General features: G+C 39.4%; 1 protein-coding gene across 3 annotated transcripts in view; it reads right to left on the bottom strand.

Annotated features, from left to right (window-relative positions):
• SYT14 (synaptotagmin 14) overlaps positions 1-17,529 on the bottom strand; it is a 218,682-nt gene extending 201,153 nt beyond the window's left edge. For 2 of the 3 annotated variants that reach the window (XM_019429417.2, XM_053909133.1), the window contains exons 1-2: positions 17,411-17,529; positions 2,936-2,983 (exon numbers count right to left, since the gene is read on the bottom strand). In XM_019429417.2, coding sequence (XP_019284962.2) covers positions 2,936-2,983; positions 17,411-17,423 — 61 coding nt within the window. In that variant the 5' untranslated portion in view covers positions 17,424-17,529. Of the gene's footprint in view, positions 1-2,185; positions 2,314-2,935; positions 2,984-17,410 lie in introns of those variants that run through there. The other variant, XM_053909134.1, reaches the window with a different exon arrangement.
• Positions 17,530-26,223: the final 8,694 nt, after the last annotated feature.

The following is a 26,223-nucleotide window of genomic DNA, read 5'->3' as shown; positions in this document are numbered from 1 at the left end:
AGAATCCCGAGCAGGCTTCCTGCTGTCAGCACAGAACCCAACAGGGGTGGTACTTGATCCCATGAACCACGAGATCATGACCTGAGCCAAAATCAAGAGTCAGATACTCAACTGACGGAGCCACCTGGGAGCCCCTAAACCTGATTTATACTTACATCATTGGTATGTACTGTAAGGAGATAAGAGTGGAAGCAGGAAAACCTGTCAGAAAAGTACTACAGTTGTGTAGACAAGAAAGATAGGAACCCAGGCTACAATGATAACAGCAGGATGGAAAAAAGAGGATGGTTTAAAATTCTGAAGGCAGAAATGGCAGAGCTGGCTAATATATTAAATGGGAAAGACAAAGTGAAATATGCAGCTATTCCTAAATTAGGACCTGAGCAACTGGATAGACTGTTTTTTATTTGCTGAGATGGGGAAGATTGAGGAAGGTATGGACTCACGTGAGAAAATCAAGACTTGCATTTTCGACATGTCAAGTTGTTGTTCTGACAGACATCCAGATAGAAGTACCAAGTAAGTAGGGGATGTAAGACCGGGAGCTCAAGGACAGCTTGGATGGATACATTTGTGTGGCATTTAAGAGAAAACTAAATAAAATCAAACAGAAGGAAAAGATGGAAAAATGAAGTAAGCCCAGGACCAAACTCTGATAACCATTCTGGTATTTGAAGGTCTGACAGAAGAAAGAAGCCAGAAAGGAGACAGACAGCCAAACAGGTAAAAAGAAGCTGAATATGTCATGAGAGATGCCATTTTACCAGAATCACTGATACTAATTACAATTATTCTACTTTATTTAACCTCCATATCCTCTACTCTATGAAAGTCCAGCTTAAAGTGCAAAAGCTTTAGCTCTGAGCATTAATTTTGAAATATTTAAATATTTATGGAACATCCATCCACTGAGATAGGGCGCTGTACTGGATGTTGAGGACATACACAGAGATTGAGACACTTTTTTCATGACATGGCTACTGTATAATTTTTTGAAATTTTAATCACATACTTAAAATTCCATAGGAAAGCAGGACAAAGTGAAAAAGCTGGACTATTATAATGGAGAGAAATCTGGGCAAGGCATTATGTGGATAGGAATCGAGACAGCAATAAAGAGTAAAAGAAGAACCATAATAAAAAGGTATGTTCAGACCATCATCTATCCCATCTGTACTCTTCTCTCCACTGCAGCTTTATGTTCCCACTGTAGTCATAAAAGACCCTCTGAGCATTTATCTTCCTCTCTTCTAGCTGTCTCTATTCCTGTCTTGATCCTCATTTCTCCTAACTCCAGCTTTAACAGCTTTTGATTCCAACTGCTTTGTACGGTGTCTTCTGCTGTCCCGCCAAATAAATTCTGTGTTTTAAAAAGTTTTGGTGGGACAAGGTAATAACTGTAAAATTATTTACAACATCTTCAGAATTTCTGGGCTAATAGATTATAGAAGAAGATTTCAAAATGTTGACCTAGAGGAAGAAAACAATGTACACATTTGTCCCCTCTCTCTCTCTCTCATTTTAGGTAAGAAGTACAAATCAACAATGATGATAGCACGAACCCCGTAATAAAAAAATTTGAGATTTCGGGGAATGGACTTCGATTTTCTCCTTTGTGTTACCAGAAGAAAGGTAATATAAACTACACTTTAATCAAGGAAGGAGACTGTTTTTAAATGGACAGCAATCACAGGCAGTGACACACAAACCATAGCATGACCACGTCAATAATGTTCACACAAATTCCCCTACAAAGGATTATAAATTGCTTTCAACTCTAAACAAGCTGAGGCTTTCAGACATGTTGAAGACTTACTGAAAATATGCTCAATTTTCCTGGCATGCCAGTAAGACTCACCTAACACAAATACTGACACCGCCTCAAACCTCCTTAGGGTGAAATATTAGGGACAAAAGTGCTGCTAGTTGGCCAGACACGGGAGGGCGAATTCAGTTTTTAAGAGAGATGTAAGAAAAATAAAGTCTCCCAAGCTTCAAAATAGAAAAGAGTATGGAATTTATAAGGATTTCCTCCCCTGACCTCCCCAGGTATACCTTTTCCTTTCCTCACAGCACGTCACCGATCTGGGATTACTCATGTGTGTGGGGACTCCCAAGGTTCTCCTGATTCTTCCAAATCTACAGAATACCTGATTCCTTTCCTCCCACCTAATAACTGAATTACCTTTCCTGGGGCCACCTTGTTGAACCACCCAGTTGTCAGGTGGCTCCTTCTAAGGAAGCATAGACAGTTGTTGGTGTCAAAGGATGTTGTGGTCTTTGGACATGATCCCGATTTGAATTTCAACCAACTCCTCACATCTCTCTGATGGGGTACAGTAATAGAACAGAAGTCAATGGGAGATCAGCATGCACTCAGATTCCAGATTCTGAAAGGGAACAAAAATCAAACCCTCCATTCTTTGCCTTGGCACCATGTCTAATAACCAACATGCTAAGAAACCAGGCTTTATCAGCCCAACAAAACTAAACATAAAGTAACAACTCTCAATAACCACATAACAAACAACAGGTACTTTATGAATGCTTAAGTCTAATAAAAATAACAAATTAATATTTTTAAAATTTTGTAATGTTTTTATTTTTTATTTTTGAGACAGAGAGAGAGAGAGAGAGACAGAGCACGAGCAGGGGAGGGGCAGAAAGAAGGGGAGACACAGAATCCGAAACAGGCTCCAGACTCTGAGCTGTCAGCACAGAGCCTGATGTGGGGCTTGAACCCACAAACCGTGAGATCATGACCTGAGCCAAAGTCAGACGCTTAACCGACTGAGCCACCCAGGCGCCCCAAAAGTTAATATTTATTAAACTGTATACTTTCTAAGTCCAAATCATCTAACATCTCACTAAAATTTAACATACACTGTGAAGTGTCCATTTTGTATCTGAATATCCATGCAGAGGACTGACTTACCTTTTCTAATACAGATAAGTTCATGTACTCCACAGGTTCTTTCTCCACCTGTTAAAAAAATTTTTGTTAGAAGTTAAAAAGAGGACATAATGTGAATGTGACTATTACAAAGAACTGTTTTAAATTAGCTTCTACCAATGACCTCAGGGAAAAAAGTTTACTAATTTTCCTTAAACTCAGCTATATGATAACTTCATATTTGGAATTTTCCCGAACCCATAAATTAAGATCTTATAAAGTCTTGGAATGAAGACACTTCATTCAAGTATGTTATTTTTAAATGGCAGTCTTCTCAAGAACAAATATCATATCGCCATTTCCTAAGTACCTCTTCACACCATCTAGAAAAAACACCGTAGGACCCACTTTTGTATTTGAGGTTTAATATATATAGGTAAGTTACTATGGAGGGACCAACCTTGTAAAGACACTATAGTTTATCACATATATGGTATAAAATGAAATGTAACCTTTCCCCATTCTTCAGCTACCCACTCTTATAAGTCTGTAAAAAGATAAATTTAAAAAATAGGATGATAAAAACAAATTTAACCAAAAGCTTACTTTGAGTATAATTAATATAAAAAGTATTCTATCATAAAATTAATATTATTGGTCACTGTAGAAATAGATACTCCTTCATTCTGAAACAGAATGCCCCTACTTTAAATGAATGTAAGCTAAATGAAATTTTGTAGTGTTCTATATATGCATGACCTTATAATTATGCTGTGAATTATGTTTAAACTTTGCATAATAGAAATATTAAATAATTTAATCTTAGCTCATTACAAAAGTTAAGTTATAAGAAACAGAAATATCTTACAGCAGTAACATGAGGTAAAATCCATGATATCCACTAAAAAAAGTAGGTCATCTGAGAAGCAAGTTAAAAAACCAGAAAACAGTATTTCTATTGCTAAAGTAGGTTAGATCTACATTCTAATTTGGTTGTAACAACGCCATGTTTGTGATTATTACCAACACTATAGACTAATCACCAGTTATCAGGAAGATAGACTTAGCAAGAAGAAACACCTACCTTAAAGCTCTGATTATAAAATGCCTATTATTCAGCAAATCTCAGCGTAAATACATTGGGTCCTTGCTAATTAGAATATTACCAATGAGCAACCACTGATTACCTGCTGAAGGGCAAGAACAAGCTGTAACTGTATACCACATATCTTTAATATTGAGAAGACACTAGTCAAAAACTAGAAGGAGAATGTTTACCAAATTACAGAAGAAACTACTTTCAAGAGATTTGGAAGAATCATGTAACAACAATAAAATAACTATACTGATGCCATCACTGATGTTTTCACAGGCTACATAAAAATATCTTTTATATGGTCATTAAGGCCTATTCTCCAGAAGATAACACCTACAACTTAGTCTGCCTTATGTACTTAATTCATGTTCATAAGACTGTACTTGTTAAAGCCTGTATTTAAAACCAGACTTTCAGGGCACCTTGGTGGCTCAGTTAAATGAAGCATCCGACTTCACTCATATCATGAACTCACAGCTTGTGAGTTTGAGCCCCATCTCAGGCTCTCTGCTGTCAGCACAGAGCCCACTTCAGATCCTCCGCCCTCCTCTCTCTCTCTGCCCCTCAGCCCTCTCAAAAATAGACATTAAAAAAAAAAACAAAAAACCAGACTTTCCCCCATATTTAATGCAAATCGGTTAGGTTTTAGTATACACATCTAATCTCAAATATAAGTGCATAGTTTGTACAGCCTAAGTGCTAATGGTAACATAAAACTATTAACAGTAACATAAACTATTAGAATCTAAGACTTTTCTCAAAACTATAAAACGACAATGACAGCTAACTCCCACTTTTAAAAGTATTCGATTCATCTATATCAAATGAAAGAACTTCATAAATAAAAAGCTAAGTCAAATAATTACTATATTTTAAATTTACAGCCAATAGATAATTGTCAAATGTGTCAAAGTAGCACAAAAATCACATAACTAGAAAAAGCAAGACTGTGCTCTACTCTTCCAGATATTTGTCCCAAAAATTCTAACCAACAAGGGAGATCTCAGTGATGTACATGTGGAAATCAAGAGCAATCACTATTATTACTGAAATGGAAAGGAATATTAAGGACAAATAAATGCCAGGCAATAAAGTAAAATTTAGGAAAAAACAAAAAAAACCCTCCCTTTTAAAAGTACAAAAGAAGACGGGGCGCCTGGGTGGCTTGGTCAGTTAAGCGTCCGACTTCAGCTCAGGTCATGATCTCACGGTCCGTGGGTTCGAGCCCCGCATCAGGCTCTGTGCTAACAGCTCGGAGCCTGGAGCCCGTTTCAGATTCTGTGTCTCCCTCTCTCTCTGCCCCTCCCCTGTTCATGCTCTGTCTCTCTCTGTTTCAAAAATAAATAAACGTTAAAAAAAAAAATTAAAAAAAAAAAGTACAAAAGAAGAAACACAGAAAGCTAAATAAAATTTATTATATTACTGGACCATGAAATCGATATTCCTTTGGTTTTCAATCCTTTTTGAGACCAGTAAGAGTGTTTAGGAAAAAATATGCATTCTATATGCTAAATATGTATGTTTTAAAGTATGTGTTTGGGAGTCAAAGGCTTAAATACTTTTTCAATCAGAGATAGTGAACTGTGTATAAACTTTATGCCTTGTTTTAAAATCTCTAAAAATAAATCTGAAAAGTTTCAAAGTGAGTCAAATTTGCAAGCAAAAGGCAAGTCATTGTAGGCATAGCTTGACTTAGATATGGTGGCAATTCAAAAAGTGGTTTACTGATTTTAAGAGTATAATGCATAAGGGGAATGATTCTTTGAGGTAGATACATATGTATATATATGTATGTGTATATACATATATAACAAATATGTATATCAAATACATAGAAGAATGATTATTTGTATATCAAATACATAGAAGAATGATTATTTTTATTCAGCTATTATTGGCATATAACACTGTGTAAGTTCAAGATGCACAAGCTGATTTGATACATTTATATATCGCAATGATTACCACCATAGCATTAGCTAACACCTCTATCACATTACATAATTATCAGTTGTTTGTTGTAGTCACAATTAAGATCCAGTCTGTTAGCAATTTTTAAGTTTATAACACAGAATTGCTGTCTAAAACCACTATACTGTGCATTAGATCTCCAGGATCTACAAGTTGCAAGTTTATCTACAAGTTGCAAGTTTTTTCCCTTAAACATCCTTCCAATTCCCCCACATCTCCCAGACCCTGGTAACCACCATTCCATTCTCTGTTTTTACAAGTTCAGCTTTTGTAGATTCCACATTTAAGTGGTACTATACACTATTTGTCTTTTATTTTTATTTTTTTGGATTTAAAGGAATTTCTTTTTTTTTCTTAATATGAAATGTATTGTCAAATTGGTTTCCACATAACACCCAGTGCTCATACCAACAGGTGCCCTCTTCAATGCCCATCACCCACTTTCCCCTCCCTCCCACCCCCCATCAACCCTCAGTTTATTCTCAGTTTTTAAGAGTCTCTTATGGTTTGCCTCCTTCCCTCTCTGTAACTTTTTTTTCCCCTTCCCCTATGTCTTTTATTTTTAATGTTTACTTATTTTTGAAAGAGAGGGAGACAGCATGAGTGGGGGTGGGGCAGAAAGAGAAGGAGACACAGAATCCAAAGCAGGCTCCAGGCTCTGAGCTGTCAGCACAGAGCCCAATGAACCCACAAACCATGAGATCATGACCACAGCTGAGGTCGGACACCCAACCTACTGAGCCGCCCAGGTGCCCCACTACTTATCTTTTTGTATCTGACTTATTTCACTTATCATAATGCCTTCAATCAAGGTCCATCCATGTTGGCAGGACTTCCTTCTTTTTAGGTCTGAGAAATATTCCATTGTATATACATACACCACATTTTTATCCATCCATCAGCAGATGGACACTCAGGTTGTTTCCTTACCTTAGCTATTGTGAATAATGCTGTAATAAACACAGATACCTCTTCAATATATTCTTTTCATTTCCTTTGGATACATACCCATTTGTGGCACTGCTGTATCTCACGGTAGTTCTATTTTTAATTTTTTAAGGAACCTCCATGCTGTTTTCTGCAGTGGCTGAACCAATTTGGAGGAATGAGTACTTAAAGTAATAAATTAGCCAATCTCTTTATTTTTTTTTTAATTTTGTTTTAATCTTTATTTATTTTTGAGAGAGAGAGAGAGTACAAGTAGGGGAGGAACAGAGAGAGAGGGTGACATTGAATTTGAACGAGGCTCCAGGCTCTGTGCACAGAGCCTGACGCAGGGCTTGAACTCACGAACCACGAGTTCATGACCTGAGCTGAAGTCAGACACTCAACCGCTCAACCGACTGAGCCACCCAGGCACCCCTAGCCAATCTCTTTAGAAAGAAATGTCTTCTGTTAAAATGAATAATTATCCCCCAAATGAACTCATATAAATAAAAATTTTCACACATCAAATTTACTTCAAAGACATAACAATAATGAAGACTTGGGAGATCGTAACAGAATGACAGAATATAAAAAGGCTAGAAGTCAGAAATAAAGTTGTCTAGCTCAATCCAGATAAACAAACTGAACCACTAAATGTTAAGTAGAGTTGCCCAGGGTCACTAGTTTATTGCCAGAAAAAATAATTAGTACACTAGGGTTAATACAGTAAGAAATTTAAATATCAATTTTTCTTCACTTTTACAAATAAAATAAAAACTATGTAATTGTTTTCTAACCCTTTCAGGTAATTAAAGTACAAGTCAGTTTCTCAAAACTATTCTTGGAGATAATGCCAGCATTGCTCTTGAAATAATCATCTCAGCAACATGGAAATGAGAGATAGAAAATGACAAGCTTAGTCAAAGTTACCATCTTTTCCCTCAGGCAAATCCATGTAGGAGCATAATATAAACTGGCAGAATCCTCTACAATTGGCGTAAGTACATAGCGTAAGAGGAAATAGATGCGTATGGGCACACACACACATACATACATGCTGCGAATGTGCGCATGTGTGTGTTTGTGTATGAATGGACACATGATTGAGAGTGTGCCTGGGAACTAGGAATTTCTTTTTAAGCGGAGACAAGGTGGGTGATAGGGACTTACAAAGTATGTACTTTTCCATATGCCTACATAAGGAAAATATGTGGGGAGCCTGGGTGGCTCACTTAAGCCTCTGACTCTTGATTTCCACTCTCTGGTCATGATCTCACGGATTCATGAGATCAAGCCCCATGTCAGGCTCTGTGATGACAGCACAGAGCCTGCTTGGGATTCTCTCTGCTGCTGCTCTGCTTGTGCGTGCGCACGCACTTGCTGTCTACATAAATAAATAAACTTTAAAAAAAAAAAAAGAAGGAAAATATGCAGTGATGCTCTAGTCCCATCAAAATATGGCCAGGTATACAAAAATGTAATTAAACCCAAAGATTTAGTCCATTGAAAATGGATCTAGGAGTCCTTTCTGAAATTGACTTTATTTTGTCTACCATGTTAACTTTGACCAATAACCTAAGTCACTACAATTTACGGGCAATATTAACTTCTCAAACAGCACAAGGCTACTTTAGAAATACCTTAAATTCTACCTTATCTAAAGATCAGCAAAATACATGCATTAAAGTGGTCAAAATTAAATTAATGTCTAGCTTACACTGATAAACTGTTATAGCTAATTGTTATAGCTATATATAATAAGCATGAAATGTTAAATATTTCCTGTTAATGTTGCCAACTACCACCTTCCCCAACCAATTTAACTCATTTAGACCACAGTCACTAATCTATAGACACCTTTCCGTTTTAACCCTAATTAAGTTATTCAAGGAATGATACCAATTTTGGTGCCTAATTGAAAGCACAGTATTATGGAAAGACCATGGTTTCTGAATTGAGTCAGGCTTCAGTTTTCAAGTCAGCATCACCTAGTATTGTCTTTGTAAACCTTGTGCCTGTAAGAAAAAATAAAAATAACTAAACACATTTGTAAAGTAGTAATAATAGTTAACTCCAGGATGGAAAATAGCTTTCCTATCCGTATACCAACTCTGGGCTATTAAAAGTAGCGGCTGGCATGGGGTGGAGGGCAAAGTTGAGAAGGATTCTGAAACAAAGTTGATACTTGGTAGGGAGATGTTAAAAAGACACTTGAAGGAAACAGATGACTGCTACAGGAGAAAGAGAGAACAGTGCCATGCATTTGCCGTCCACACTGTGATAATGGATAGATGATGCCTAGCCCATGGTGAGCACCATAAAATGTCAATCCCCTTTGCATTCCTCACAAGGACAAAACTCAAAGAAAACTTAGACTTATGCCTAGAGACAGAAAAGATTCTGTATGTTTTCTTCTCTTCTACAGCATTAGTTACCAGTTAATTTCAAACACTCTCCTGTGTAAATATCCCAAAATAAACATTAATCTTCTCATACTTCTTAACTTATCCTCTTTTTAGAAATTTTCTTAAAAACAACAACAACAACAAACTTTTGGGCCTCCAATCCTCTGGGAGTTATCCTCCCAAATTGGAATTCTTTTCTTTTATTTTTCATTGTTGCTATTCAATTACTAGAGTTAAAATAATCTGAATAAGTATTTTCTCTCTTTTTTTTAAGTGTTTATTTATTTATTTTGAGAGAGGGGTAGAGAGAAAGAGGGAAGAGAGAGAGAATCCCTGTCTCTGCACTGTCAGCGCAGAGCCCAACACAGGGCTCGACCCCAGGAACCCTAAGAACATGACCTGAGCCAAAATCAAGAGTCTGATACTTAACTAACTGATTCACCCAGGCTTCCCTGAGTAAGTCCTTCCTATATTTACTTTTACAAACTCTTTTTATTTATAACATTCCTATACCATAGCCTAAGTTTTGAGACATATATTCGGCACCATTCCAGCATCACACAGAACAACCAAGTGTACCTCTTTTCATAACAATATCTTAGAGTACTTTATAATTTGCAAATCTTGCTAAGTACAGTATATCTTTTGATCCATATAAGTTCCTATAAATTTATTCAATAATTTTTTTTCCAGGAGGTACAAGTTTATCTTATAAAAGTAAATTTATTGTTCACAAACATAACCCATTTTTCCTACTTCTGAGCCACTTTTACTTCAGTTTTTAAGTTAATTAAGTTTTTGACTGTTTAGATGCTCATTAAGCTAACACCATAAATCCCTGAATAAGTATATGCTCAAAAAAAAAGGGAGCATACTACTGGGGAGCCTGAGTGGCTCAGCTGGTTGAGCGACCAACTTTGGCTCAGGTCATCTCAGTGTTCCCGAGTTCTGTGCTGTAGCACAGAGATCGCTTCAGATCCTCTGTCCCCCCTCTCTGTCCCTCCCCTGCTTGCAGGTGCACACTCACTGTCTCCCAAAAATAAATCTAAAAAATTTAAAAAAGGTATTCTACTTAATTTTCTACTTAAAAGAGAACACCTGTGTTTTGACTACTGCACCAGTTCACTTGTTAAAATTACTAATATGCATTATTATATTAGTAAGTTCAAAATGCTGAAGATAATTTTTCATTAAAATCCTCTATCTCCTGATGACTCCTAATACAGCCTTACAACTGTAATGTTCTGAATGTACATATGGATCTTAGAAGTTTGTTTTTAAATAACTTCCTAAATAAACAAATTCCTGATGACAGTTTGCTGCGTTGTCACTATTTCTTCCTTCTTAAAAAAAAAAAAAAGTCAGTCAAGGGTTCCAATTTTTTAGGTTTCAATTAAGATTTTACTACACATACATACGAAATATGTACATAATTGTCTTATTCAAGAGTCTAGAATGTTTCATTGACAGTAGTTTGTTGAATCTGATGTTCTCCCCCACAGGCTTGTCACGTTAGGTATAAACTAGGTAGGACTTGGGAGTGGAGGAAAGAATGAAGTCAGCTAACTGGAAATCTACGAAGACAGTCTACTATGCTACTACACATATGCTATGGACAAACACTACAATCACTTTAAAGAAAACAATAACGCAAGCAGCATTACTCAACAAATAAATAAGGAACATGTGGTTCTCTAGCTTTCTATGCTGGCCTGTGCCATTGTGTTCTAACACTACCTAAACCAATGAAAAAAGGAAATGTTTCTTAATGCAACTGTTTCTCTAATGTTCCCGAGGTTTTTCTAATTTGGTTTAGTGAGTTAGGACAGAAACCTTAAATAGACTGTAAATTATTCAAGAGTAATTACAGAGAGAGGTCTCTGAACAAACATACCTCACATCTAAACATATCCTAAATCTCTGCAAAACATCAAGAATTTTATACCTGCCAAAAGTCAAAATATCCCTTTTAGGAATATCACTGATTAAACTGAACTGTAAATCCTCCAAAAATAAACTGCTCGATAAACTGTTTCATTCTGCCACAGACTGTAGACAGGCATGACTTTCTATCATCCCCCATTACATCCTAATGAGCTCTTACAATAACATGGAAAGCAGGAAAGGAGTGTGATGTTCTCCCTCAGGACTTGTAGCAGAACGTGTTTGTATTGGGATTTCTTAATTCGATACTTCAAAAGTCCAAATTCTGCCTTGGAAATCTTAGAGTCACAACAAACCTTCAAAAGCATCTCAGAATTGTACTGATGATTAAAAAAGTATGTATGTGGAAGTGTGTGGTAAACGACAAAGTGCCTTATGAATAAAAGGTATACACACACACACACGCATACACACACAGATTCTTTCTAATATAGTCTTCTTTTATAACTTCAAAAAATGTTACCCAGAGAGCTAAAGTAGCTAAAGTTGATATACAGCACATTAACAACAAAAGTGAGTAATTTTACCTCTATTTTGATAATCCTATGGAAGTCAGAAAAATGTGGAGTGAGGGAAGGAGGGGCATAGGTCAGATCATTAAAGGCCTGCTCTAACCTGAGGTTTTAAATAATTTATATGTTACAAAGATAACTAGCAACAGTTCAGAATATGGGTTGGAAGGAACTCTAAAACTGGTGCTAACAAGAATAGCTAGGAAACTAATACAAGCCCTTTAATGAGGGGGAATAAACTAAAGTATAAGCAGTAAGCATCATAAATTCGTTTGAGATGTAGACTTGGCAGGACTTAGTGATCAACAAGATGTGGGGGGGGTGAATTTTAAGACAAGGTTGATTTCCAGATTTCTATCTCAGATGTCTGGTTACTTAAAAATGACACTCAGATGGTAAATTTGCATAGAGTGGGGATACAGAAACTGGATGTGGTGGCTGTGATGACAACTTTAGGACATTTTGAATGTCCCAAACTAAATATTTTGGATTGTTGTGGAACACCCATGATATCTAGCTACTATCTGAAAATATAAATTAGGAAAACTCTGTGTGCTTTTATTAACAGTGCACTTTTATTTGCTTTTTTAAAGTCTACTTATTTTGGGGGGGGGGGGGGGTGGGGAGAGCACAGAGTCTGATACAGGGCTTGAACCCACCAACTGTGAGATCATGATGTGAGCTGAAACCAAGAGTCAGATGCTTAACCAACGGAGCCACCCAGGCGCCCCAACACTTTTCATTTTTTTAAGTTTTTATTTAAATTCCAGTTAACATACAGTGTAGTATTAGTTTCAGGGGTACAATATAGTGACTCAACACTTCCATACATCGCTCGGTTCTCATCACAAGAATTAATAGGGCACTTTTAATTTACTGCTCCAGAAAGCTGAACTAGAAGGACTAGTAGATAGACAGAAGTTAATGAATGGCAGATTTTTGGTCAAATACATCTGGGAATCAATGTAATCAACATCTATAATTTACAGAATTCCATTATAACTATTCAAAAAATATTTGTGGATTATATACTATACTCAGATACTGTGCAAAATGTAAGGAGTAAAAAAATGAAGAAGATATTACCTTCTGGAATTGACAGGAAAGACAAATTATAAACAAGTGATTACAAAGTTACTCAATATGTGCAATTACAGCAGTATGGAGAGAGGATGAGAACAGGATTAAGAATGGAAACGCAGGGGCACCGGGGTGGCTCAGTCGGTTGAGCGTCTGACTTCAGCTCAGGTCATAATCTCATGGTTCACTGAGTTTGAGCCCCGCATCAGTCTCTCTGCTGTCAGCACAGAACCTGCTTCGGATCCTCTATCACCCACTCTCTCTGCCCCTCCCCTGCTCTCTCTCTCTCAAAAATAAATAGAAATATTGAAAAAAAAAAAAAAAAAGAATGGAAACACAAAGAACATTAGGCAAAGAAGATGAAGGAAAGACTGAGAAGTAATCAAGAGAGAGGAGAAAATTTCCTAAACACAGGAAATGGTTAACAATGCCAGACTGACAAAGGCCAACATTACAAGAATTAATACACTGGATGAAAACTATAGGTCTTGATAGGCTAGAGCAGACCAATGATTCCCAACATGATTACCACCAGACCTCTAGGGTAACAATAAGGATCTGTAAACTATTCAATATTTCAAAATGCTTTCTCAAAATTGTACTTTAAGATAGGACTAAATTCTTTTTTTTTAATGTTTATTTATTTTTGAGAGAGAGAGAGAGAGACAGAGAGACAGAGAGACAGAGAGAGAGAGGAGGGCACAGAATCCAAAGTAGGCTTCAGGCTCCAAGCTGTCAGCACAGAGCCCAACATGCGGCTCAAACTCACGAACCATGAAATCATGACCTAAGCTGAAGCTGGACACTTAACTGAATGAGCCACCCAGGCACTCCTAGAACTAACTTCTTTACCTCTGACTGGAATTATATTAGATCAGTGTGGTAACACCATCATCGTATATTTGTCTGAGTCCTGACTAGCACTTACTTTCTGATAAAAGGAGGAAGTGAATGATTACTTAGTATGTACAGTATGGGTTTTACATAAAGGAGGAAATAAAAGTAACCCTCAGTACTTAAAAATCTAAATTCAAGGGCTAAAATGTGGAGCCAGAGCTAGGAAGAATATGCTTAACAGATACAAATGATCTGTTCTTTGAGTCAAAACACTGGTTTGCTATGCAAGGGATGGAAGACACCTGATGTGAAAGAAGTCCAGGTGAAAGAGACTCTATGGTTTTGGTTCATTTCAACCTCATCTCGAGCCAACATACAATTCCAAAAAGGCTATGCTAATATTAAGCTACATTAATAGGATTATGCACAAGATAAGAAATGGCAGAACAGTTTTAAATGTATGCTACTCAGCAATGCATCTGGAATGGATTTCATTTCAAACTTTAAAACATACATACAACTATACACCATCCAGAGGAAGAGCTGGTTATTCTGTCTAGAAAGTGTTCAAAAGTTGTCTTCAAATGGCAGAAGGGATGTCATGTATATAGGGAATAGAGGGCTTTTAATTTATTGCTCCAAACGGCAGATCTAGGAGTAGTAGTTAGACAGAAGTTACTGAATGGCACGTTTTTGGTCAAATTCAAAGACCTCATGAACTGTAAGAATTATACTTCCACTTGGCAGACATTGTTCAATGTCCACCGGCACATGAGTTCAATAAATTCATCCCCATTGAGTGTTTTTATACAAAAGATGATTCATCCTTTGTTGTTCACACCGTATTGTAATTACATGACTAAAATTATCTGTCTCCCCAACTAGAACATGTGCTCCTTGAGGGAAGGAGTGCAGTCTTAGTCATCTTTATGGCCCCATAGAGTCCTGCACAGAACACTGAGTACAGCTAGTGCTATTAAGTCTGCTGAATTAACAGGTGAATGAAGGGACTGAATGTTTTAAGAACCACTTCATTGGGAAGAAGGTTGAATGAGATGCCCCCTTGGGCCACTAAAATCCTAAAATGTCTCTAGTACAAAGCCATCATCCAGAGTTCATTTTACTTCATAAAACAGCATGGGAGGGGTGCCTGGGTGGCTCAGTTGGTTGAGCCTCTGACTTCAGCTCAGGTCTTGATCTCGCAGTTCGTGAGTTTGAGCCCCGCGTCAGGCTCTGTGCTGACAGCTCAGAGCCTGGAGCCTGCTTCAGATTCTGTGTCTCCCCCTCTCTCTGCACCCCCCCCCCCCCCGCCCATTCATGCTCTGTCTCTCTCTGTCTCAAAAATAAATAAACATTAAAAAAAATAAAAAAAATAAAAAAAAAACAGCATGGGAATGTAATTTGCTGGGGTGGAGGGTGCCGGGGGCAGCTGGTGGCTCAGTTGGTTTTAAGCGTCCGACTACAGCTCAAGTCATGATCTTGCGGTTCATGAGTTGGAGCCCCATGTCAGGCTCTGTGCTGACAGCTGGGAGCCTGGAGCCTGCTTCAGATTCTGTGTCTCCTTCTCTCTCTCTGCCTCTCCCCTGCTCAAGCTCTGTTTCTCTCTCCCTCTCAAAAATAAATAAACATTAAAAACAATTAAAAAAAAAAAAAGTGTTCTGGTATGTAATAAACAGCACAGTTAGACTAACCTGACCTGACATCTTTATTTGAAATGCTAATACTAACTTTAGTCTCTATACCAAACTAGAAAAAGTATAATTTCCAATCTTTATATTAAGAAGACTTTGACAAATGTTTAAGTATTAAAAAACCGATGAGAGTATCTAAAACACAGAAGAGGGGCGCCTGGGTGGCGCAGTCGGTTAAGCGTCCGACTTCAGCCAGGTCACGATCTCGCGGTCCGTGAGTTCGAGCCCCGCGTCAGGCTCTGGGCTGATGGCTCGGAGCCTGGAGCCTGTTTCCGATTCTGTGTCTCCCTCTCTCTCTGCCCCTCCCCCGTTCATGCTCTGTCTCTCTCTGTCCCAAAAATAAATAAAAAACGTTGAAAAAAAAAATTTTTTTAAATAAAAAAATAAAAAAAATAAAACAGAAGAATCTCTAGGAGAATTTCAAAAATCTTGTTCTTTAAACATACTAGTAGTAAAAGGCAGAACAAAATGCCATCAGTTAACATAAAAAAAGGAATCAATCACATTTAACTGTGGGGTAGGAAAGACTGAGAAAAAGAGGAAAAACTAAAATATATCAAGAAATTACAAGTTACAAGATCAGATCCAGATGCTATTATACCTTCTGCATAAACCTTTTTAGCTTTACCACATCATTAAGAAATACTACCACAAACTGGTTGGGGAAATAAAGTACAAAACATTAATCAGTGGATTTGGTTGCTGGATTTTTAACCTCTAGTAAAAAGTACAATAAGGAAAAGAGTTTGAAAGTACCACTCTGGGTAACAGAAATATCAAAGGTTACAAAATAGATCTTGTTCCCAGCGCTATCCATCGTTTTGGCTAAAGTAGCTATTTGAAATGTGTGAATGTGTCTGAAATGTGTGTCTTGCATATAATAGGTGGAATCTCTTAAATAAGCACAAACGCAGCTAAAGTTATTTTGGAGGATGCAGGATCTGACAAAAAGGAACCCCCAGAGCTGTATGCTACTGGTGATTAGTCAGTCACCAAGATGGGAAGTGCTCTGAAAAGTTTTGTTTACGAGGAACACACATAAAATCTGAGCTAATGAGGATACAGCCAAAGGTACCTCGAACATCTGTACAGATGATGTGAACCTGTACACACGGACGTGCACCCAGGTAAATTTTACAAACTACTTTCACGGTCTGAGTTAAGCTCAGAAGGACACAGGCTGGAAGATGGTGCAGTCTTTCACATAAACATCCTAGCCGTGTGATACTAATTTTCACAATATCCTCCTTAAAAGCAAAGCAAAATACAGACACTTCCAAAAACATGGAACAAGAAGAAAATACACTCTGATGGCAACTACCTCATCTGGCTAGGTGGTAAACACCAAGTATCTCGAAAATACGAGTGTTGTTGACAGTAACACTTAGTGGACTGATACACACGCAGGATTCTAAGAGCGTGCGTTTGTTATTTCAGATGTATTTACTTCTCTTTCCCAGAGAAAAAGCAGTTTTGAGTGTTAGGGGAAAAAACACTTGAGGAAATTAACTTCATCCCAAATTTCCTAGCCCCCTAACAGCAGCAAACAGAGGGGAATGGACGAAGAGTGCGGTCCAGCGTCAGCTCCAGAGCAGGGACTAAGAATGGTTAGGACTGGGACAGCAAAACTGGACTTCCAGTTTGGTAGCAAAGCGGGTACTTGCCGGAGGAGGGGGTACGGGGGGTGGGCGATGGAAGGGGCTAAGCCCCGCGGTCCCTCGCTCCCCGGGCCCGTCCCGCGGGGCTCTGCAGGGCCGCACCGGAGCCCCACTCGGCGCCGCCAGGCACCGCACCTGTCAGGCGCACCGGCTCCTCGCCGCGCCGGGCCCCGGGCCGAGGCCGACTGGACCGCCAGGGCCGGAGCAAGTCGGGCGGACCCGCGGCGCCGCTCCGCCCACCCGTCTCCCGAGACGCGGTCTGGACCCCTGCGCCTCCCCAGCCGGCTCCCCTCCCGCAGGCGAGCGCCCCACCCGCGCCACGGCCTCCCGGGCGCCTCGGAGCCCCGCTCCCTGGGCGTTCCCCCTCCTCCCTCACCGCGGCCGGCCTCCACTTACCTTCAATCGCCATGATGTGCTCGCCATGGACCGCACCAACTGGATGGCGGGGGCGGCGGGCCGGCGTGCGGGCGGAAGACGCACGGAGTCCGCCAGCCAGAGGGGCGGGGCAGGCCCCGCAAACGCCCGGCTGCGCAGCCCGGAGGGGAGCCGCGGGCGGGGCGGGCTGGGGCGGGGCGGAGGAGGGGCGCCCCGAGCGTCCGACTGCTGGCCGCCGAAGAAATGGAACCTTCCCGGGCTGCCGCCGCCGCTGGCGGCACGTGACGCCGCCCCGCCCCCACCCCGCCACCCCCACAGCGCCTCGCGCCGGGATTCAAAATAGGTGCCCAGTCTGGGGAGCCCCGGCACCTTCGCCGGAGACCGGCCCGAGGCGCACTGAGCATGTGCAGGAGGCTCCGACTCATTTGGCCGGGGGCTTCCCCGGGCCCAGAACCACGGCGGAGGCGTAAGCATCTCGGGTGCTGGCAGCATCCGTAGCCGAAGAAGGAGGAGAGTAGGGAAAGGATGTGGTCAGGACCATGGACAGGTCTCCTCGCTTGAAGACTGGGCTCGGGGATTCCCACCCATTGACTCCTTGTTTAGGTAATCTGAAGGTCTGTTTTGGTTTTGCTTTGCTTTGCCTGAATCAGCCAAGTACTCGCCTCAGATCTCTGTTCTGGGGTGAAGAGACAGCTAGTTGGCAAAGAGCAAACAGGAGAAAGGCATCCTAAGGACAGCAGCTTCCGTTGCGCTCCCCCTGTCTCTGTTTCTCTCTCTCTCTCTCTCTCTCTCTCTCTCCCTGTCTCTCTCTCTCTCTCTCTCTCTCTCTCTCACTGTCTCTGTCTCTCTGTCACGCACACACACACGCACACATTTCTGATAAAGCTTGCCACTACCCTGAGCTTGGTTTCCACTTTGGAAATAGGAGGTGATATTTATCTCCACATTATAAACACTCCTTGAGGCCATACAAAAGTAGGGATCAGACAGTTTTGATAAAGGGCCTGAAAAGCATGTCACATGCAGCTTTTTAAAAAATCTACAAACCTGTGGGTGTTATGAACAGTTACAGGCCAATCTAGAACACAGCAACACTTAGCCCCTTCATTTTTTACCTAAAGTACTTGAACCACTCAACCATTTACCCAATTTGCAACTTCATTTGGTACTGAGAGTCTGGACAATCAACAACATTGAGGAATAGGGACTTAACTGATTCTGAAATGAAGAGAAAATGATAACTCCTAGCACAAAATAGCTATATTGGGGACTGACACAAAGAAGAAAAGATTTTGCACTTATGTAAGTGAGGTTGGACTGTAAATCTAGAGCAGAACTGTCTTTCATTGCTTTTATATAATCCCTCCCTCAGTCACAGCTTATGTTCAATTAGACATTCATTCTTTACCATTTTCATTAATTCAGTGAATATTTACTGAACCAGGAACTGTATGCTAAAAGCAGGCTACAAGTAAGAGTTGTTATTTAAGGAACAAATTGTACCCAGAAAATATTTAAACGTCCATATTTCAGGAAAGCTGTGTGTGTGTGTGTGTGTGTGTGTGTGTGTGTGTGTGTGAGAGAGAGAGAGAGAGAGAGATTATCTATGAAATATAGGTAAAATATGTATAGTGCCAAAGATATTTTCTCCAGGTAACCTCCCTTAAAAATGTCTTGAACTCTAAAGCATGTGTTTGAACTTGAAACTGACAGTTCTGAGTTTATGGTTTCTGACTGGCTCTGAGTAATCCAATTGTTCAACCTTTTTAAGAATTTCATATGGAAAGTCAGAAAGACCTAATTATTATTATTTCATCACCAACACACAAGTTACTATATATATAACCAAGTTGTGTGAGCTTCCATGCCCAGGTTAATATCACCATAGTTTGCTCAGGAAATTAATTTGTACATGTGTGGTGCATTTGAGCTTTAAACTTGTTAAATTCAGGAATTTAGGCCAAGGCTATTCAGCACTGACGACATTTTCCCCCAAATTAGAATACAGAATTCCCTCTGCCAACATTACCTTTAAAACAAAACAAAACAAAACAAAACAAAAAACTGTGCTCTCCAAATTTCTAAGTGGAAATTTTCTATGAAACCAGTCATGGACAATATCATATGGCTTACCTTCACTTTCCAACATTCATATAGCTGCTAAGTTTGCTTATCTGCCATTTGGAATTGAGATTTATCTTCTTATACATATAATCCTATTTCTGAAGTATGCTATGGGTTTGGTACTTTTAATTTGATACTTACAATTACATTACAATTTAAATGTTTTACATTTTGGGGTACCTGGCTGACTCAGTCGGTAGGGTATATGACTCTTGGTCATGTTGGATGGAGAGTTTACATACAAAATAAATAAAATCTTTACAAAAAATACATAAATGTTTTTTATTTTACTGATTACCTACTGACATTATTTTTTCTAATTTAGACCTGGTACCTCTAAATTATTTAGTCTATATACCTTTATGCACTAGGGGATATTCAAGAACTGCTTCCTTTTAAATTCTTCATTCTTCTGAAACAAGACCATTTTCCTACACCATACACAAAAATAAACTCAAAATGGATGAAAGACCTAACTGTGAGGCAGAAAACCATCACACCCTGGAGGAGAAAACAGGCAACAACCTCTTTGACCTCAACCACAGCAATTTCTTGCTCGACACATCTCCAAAGGCAAGGGAATTAAACGCAAAAATGAACTATTGGGACTTCATCAAGATAAAAAGCTTCTGCACCGCAAAGGAAACAATCAACAAAACTAAAATCCAACTGATGGAATGGGAAAAGATATTTGCAAGTGACATATCAGATAAAGGGTTAGTATCCAAAATCTATAAAAAACTTAGCAAACTCAATACCCAAAAAACAAATAATCCAGTGAAGAAATGGGCAGAAGACATGAACAGACACTTTTCCAACGAAGACTTCAAGATGGCCAACAGACACATGAAAAGATGCTCAACATCACTCATCATCAGGGAAATACAAATCAAAACCACATTGAGATACCACCTCATACCAGTCAGAGTGGCTAAAATGAACAACTCAGGAAACAACAGATGCTGGTGAGGATGTAGAGAAATGAGAACCCTCTTGCACTGTTGGTGGAAATGCAAACTGGTGCAGCTGCTCTGTGGAGGTTCCTCAAAAAATTAAAAATAGAACTACCCTACAACCCAGCAATAGTGCTACTAGGAATTTACCCAAAGAATACAGGAGTACTGATTCAGAGGGGCACATGTACCCCAAGGTTTATAGCAGCACTTTCAACAATGGCCAAATTATGGAAAGAGCCCAAATGTCCATCAACTGATGAATGGATAAAGAAGACATGAAAAAATTCCATTTACAATGCAATACTACTTGGCAATGGGAAAGAATGAAATCCTGCCATTTGCAGCAACGTGGTTAGAACTGGAGAGTATTATGCTAAGTGAAATAAGTCAGTCAGAGAAAGATATATCATATGTTTTCACTCATATGTGGATCTTAAGGAACTTAACAGAAGACCATGGGGGAAGGGAAGGGGAAAAAATAGTTTCAAACAGAGAGGGAGGGAGGCAAACTATAAGAGACTCTTAAATACAGAGAACAAACTGAGGGTTGATGTGGGGGACAGGGGGGAGAGAGAAAAATGGGTGATGGGCATTGAGGAGAACACTTGTTGCAATGAGCACTGGGTGTTGTATGTAAGCAAAGAATCACGGAATCTACCCCCAATACCAAGAGCACACTGTATATACTGTATGTTAGCTAACATGACAATAAATTATATATATAAAAAAGTAAATTCTTCATTCTTCTTTATTAATAAGTTTATTTGCAAAATAGTTTCCAAACATATAGTTCAAGCAATTACCCAATTTTCCCCACCATGTGTTGTGCGGACAGGGGTTGAGATGGGAAAATAAAAATAAAAGAAGTCAATGTAATTCCCTTACTTGTGATTCAGAAATGGAAATGTGTTCTGCGTATTTTAAGGTTCAGCTTAAAATTTCACAGAAATATTATTTAAAATTATAGTTGACTTCCAGGAATGCAACAAAGCTTAAATATCAGGTGGTGTGGCTAAACGTTAGTAAAGTGAATCATGTGGAAAGGTCAACTCAAAGGGAAAGTGGAAAGTTACTTCACCTACATTAGTTAAGTAGCATTCATGTGCCAACCAAAATAACCTACCACCATTGGGGCACTTGGGTGGCTCAGTCAGTCAAGCATCCGACTTTTGCTCAGGTGACAGTCTCATGGTTCATGGGTTCAAACCCCACATCAGGCTCTGTGCTGATAGCTCAGAGCCTAGAGCCTGCTTTGGATTCTGTGTGTGTCTCTCTCTCTTCCCCTCCCCCACTTGCTCTCTGTCTCTCAAAAATAAACAAACACTAACACAAAAAAATAACCTATCACCATTAATAGCAACAATATCTTAATGGAAAAGCATATTCTAATTTATAAAACTTCCTGGTTCATTCTTAAGGAACAAATGATTTTTAATTTTTTAAGGATTTTTTTTAAGTTTATTTTTGAGAGAGAGAAAGCACAAGCTGAGGAGGGACAGAGAAAGAGAGAGGGAGTGAGAGAATCCCAAGCAGGCTCCATGCTGTCAGCACAGCACAGGCCTAGGCAGGGCTAGAACCCAGGAACCATGAGCTCATGATCTGAGCTGAAATCAAGAGTTAGACGCTTAAGCAACTGAGCCACCCAGGCACCCCATGAAACAAATTTTTTTTTAAATTTATTTATTTAGAGAGAGAAAGAGACAGAACCAGCACCGGGGGTGGGGGGAGGGCGAAGGGGGGTCAGAGGAACTGAAGCAGGCTCTGTGCTGAAAACAGAGAGCCTGACATGGGGCTTGAACTCATGAACTGTGAGATCATGACCTGAGACGAAGTCAGATGCTTAACCCCAAGAAACAAACGATTTTTAAAGTTGGAACCTTCCTTTATCTTTTTTTTTTATTTTTTTTTTAACGTTTTATTTATTTTTGAGACAGAGAGAGACAGAGCATGAGCAGGGGAGGGTCAGAGAGAGAGGGAGACACAGAATCTGAAACAGGCTCCAGGCTCTGAGCTGTCAGCACAGAGCCCGACGCGGGGCTCGAACTCAGGGACCGTGAGATCATGACCTGAGCCAAAGTCGGCCACTCAACCGACTGAGCCACCCAGGCGCCCCTCCTTTATCTTTTTTATTTTTTATTTTTTTTGGGTCATGAAACAAGAAAGAAATTTATTTCCATGAGGCTAACACCTGGAGGACGCAGACTAGTGTCTCAGAGCCTCTCCAAAGTGCTGACAATCCTTCCAGGTTTAAGTCAGGAGAATGTGGGACAGAGGTCAGCGGATACATACAGGTGGGCCGTGAAGGTCAGGTTGTCATGGTCATGCAGTCAGTCACGGGGGTCTTGCTGGCTCAGGGCAATCCTTGATGCTTGAGGGGGTAGTTTCGCCTCCCATAGGGGATACTGCGCCTGCAGAGCTCCTGCTTGGGTTCAGAGAGAAGTGATGTGAAATGTTGGGGTCTGGGAGCCAATGGTCAAGAAAGAATTCTCGAGACATCTTCTGTGCAAAAAAGTGGTTTTATCAAAGCACGGGGACAGGACCCGTGGGCAGAAAGCTTAAGCTATTCAATAGAAAAAGACTAAAGTCCAGGTGCCTGGGGGCTCAGTCAGTTAAGCATCCGAATTCAGGTCATGATCCCGCCCTTCATGGGTTTGAGCCCCACGTTGGGCTCTGTGCTGACAGCTCGGAGCCTGGAGCCTGCTTCAGATTCTGCATCTCTTTCTCTCTCTCTGTCCCTCCTCTGCTTGCACTCTGTCTCTCTGTCTCCCAAAAATAAATAAATATTTAAAAAATGTAAAAAGACTAAAGTCACTAAAAGAATGAAAAAATAATTCTTTCTAGCAATATATAGTTGCATATATAAAAATGGAGACTTTAACCAGAGAACTCCCCTCAAAATCAACAACATAAGTAAAAAATATAAATATAAATATAAATATAAATATAAATATAAATAAATAAATAAATAGACTTAACAAGTACCTATACAAAAAAATTACATTTTGGAAAATTTAGTAGGTGTTAAGTTATGTTACCCAGGGATTTTGAATCTTTGAGCAAGGAGACATTTTTAAACTTTTGGGGCGCCTGGGTGGCGCAGTCGGTTAAGCGTCCGACTTCAGCCAGGTCACGATCTCGCGGTCCGTGAGTTCGAGCCCCGCGTCGGGCTCTGGGCTGATGGCTCAGAGCCTGGAGCCTGTTTCCGATTCTGTGTCTCCCTCTCTCTGCCCCTCCCCCGTTCATGCTCTGTCTGTCTCTGTCCCAAAAATAAATAAAAAACGTTGAAAAAAAAATTTAAAAAAAAAAAAAAAAAACAAAAAAACTTTAAGCTTTGTTAGCAGTTGCAATTATCCAAAATGTAGCTGGATATAAGGATCTAGTGAGAAATCTAGTTAACACCATTAATACTGAATTTCTTTCATGAACCATAATGTCATGGAAACAGTTATAATATTAGTTATTTGTTCTGGTAACTTTGCCAATGAGAGAAACTCAACTTGAAATAGCTTAAGGAAAATGGAAAGTTAATTATAAAGACAGAAGTATACAAATAAAGCTGGGCCTCAGTATCTGCTGGATGTGGGAGCCTGAATGCTATCACTATACTTTCTGCCTGTTTTCTCTACCTCTTTCTGCATGTTAGCTTCATTTTCCTTGCTCACCACAGGATAACTTTATCCCTATGGTGGGAAACATGACCCCTGAGAAATTCCAAGCTCTATGACTCACAGATTCTGCCAATGTTCTGGGCCCCAAGTCCATATATTCCAAAAAAAGGTGGGGTGTCATTGGCTCTACTTAAATAAAGGATCCTGTCCCAGACCAATCAGGAGGCCAGGTACTGAAATTGACCAGCTTGGGTCAGGTGCATACCTCTGACATAAAAACCTCTGCGGCCATAATGACAGGGCCATAGAAGAATAACAGCAGCCCCCATGAGACCCACATGGATGAAGGGGAGGAGAGGGAGACAGTTCCCATAGGGGATTTTCATACTGAGAAATCGTAAGTAATGGCTACAAGGACACTCTACCTTGCCACATTTCCCTGAGGTTCTCTTAGAGCAGAGCTATTTGGAAGAATTGTCTGTGACAATGAACTCTTTCTATATTTGTGCTGTGCTGGGCACTATGGTGCCCAGCCACGTGCGGTTAGCGCCTCCCATATTGGACAGCACAACCTCACCGCTACAGGAATGACACGATGCTGTTCAGGTAGGGACTGCCAAGTAAGATTATCTAACGGGTACTTGGTGGGATAAACTGTAATGTCTCTGATCAGAGGAGAACAGTAATTTCCTGTGTGTGGATACTCTACCTTATCACCCAGTATGGTAAGAAATGTATCCATCAGGCTGTGTGGAAGTAATTAAAGATTGAGAAGGGAAGAAAAAGATAAAAAATAAACAGAAATCAAAATAATGATTTTTACTCTTTCATTGCCTCCGGCAATTATTTTCTTCAAGATTTGCTCCCTACCCCATTATAGGCAGCACAGTAACAACTAAGAGAAAAACTAAACATGCATTCTAGAATTTTTTTTATTCACTTCGATCAAATGGTAGTTTTCCCTCTTGCCACCTCAAGTTTTCAAGATACCAGAAGCTCTATCAGAGAAAAAAAAGAAGAGAGCAATTCACACAGACACGAATTATTACCTTATATTTTCCTTCCATTATATCTTCTAAGACTTTCCTGCAGACTGAAGGGCCACCTACATTTCTCTTCCTTTTCCTCTCTAAATATAATGTGCTCTTGTATAATCTCTGCTACAATTTCCTATTGATCAATGAAGTTATTGCTATTGGCTAAATGCATGGAGCAAGTACCCTCTGGTTTGTTGAGAAACCACCACTCAGTATGATACGAGCCTGTCAGCATGGGGGACTGATCAGAACTTCCAGTCATAGAGACTAACCTAACACAAAATGTCCAACAAACACATGCTTAGTAGGATACAAACTACCTTAGCTAAACTTTATTCCCAATGAAGAAATATATTATTTTGTTCTAAGTAGGAGTACTCGATAATATTTAAAAGCTTTTTTCACAGCTGGATGTTCCCATAATGACAAGTGACCGTTATGTAACAATTTTCACTCAAAGGTCAGAAAGTATGCCACAAACCTTTTAAATGCCATAAATATGTCACACACCAGTAAATACAGCCACCCCTCATGTAGAAGGCAGGAGGCGACATATAGAAGGCCTCAAGAATGTACAAATGTCAGAAGGAAATTGAATACTAAAGAAAATTAGTAATCTGAGTTAGATGAGAAAATCATCTTCTGCTGGAAAAAGTCATTTAAATCTCCTCAGCTTATATAACTTTAAATGTGTGGACCTATACAGAGAAGGTCACTAAGTGCTTTTCTTGCTTAAATTCATCAAATACAAGAATGCCAACTACAATTCTTTGTATGAAAGTAGATACTCAATTAATTTTTGATGAGTGAGTAAATAAATTATAACAGGCTTAGGTGTCATGGGTCCTCTTATTAGTCATTTTTAAACTTTAATGTGTATATTGCACAATAATCTGATAAAATAGCCATTGATGATTGTGATAAAGAGAAATTTAAAAGAACTCTGAAAAACCTGAAGATCACTTTATCTATCATAGTGTTTCTTTCTACTTATCATCTTCCCAATTACTTTTTCCCCAATATAGACTTTCTCTTTGCTTACCGTTATGAATGAAAGAGGAAATTTCCACAGAGCTTAACATGGTATAACATGCCATGTTCTGACATTA

Source organism: Panthera pardus, unplaced genomic scaffold (assembly GCF_024362965.1).
Source record: "Panthera pardus isolate Hobbes unplaced genomic scaffold, ASM2436296v1 HiC_scaffold_21, whole genome shotgun sequence".
Lineage (NCBI taxonomy): Eukaryota > Metazoa > Chordata > Mammalia > Carnivora > Felidae > Panthera > Panthera pardus.
The sequence above is the reverse complement of the archived record's forward strand: the minus strand, read 5'-3'. Positions and strand labels throughout refer to the sequence as shown.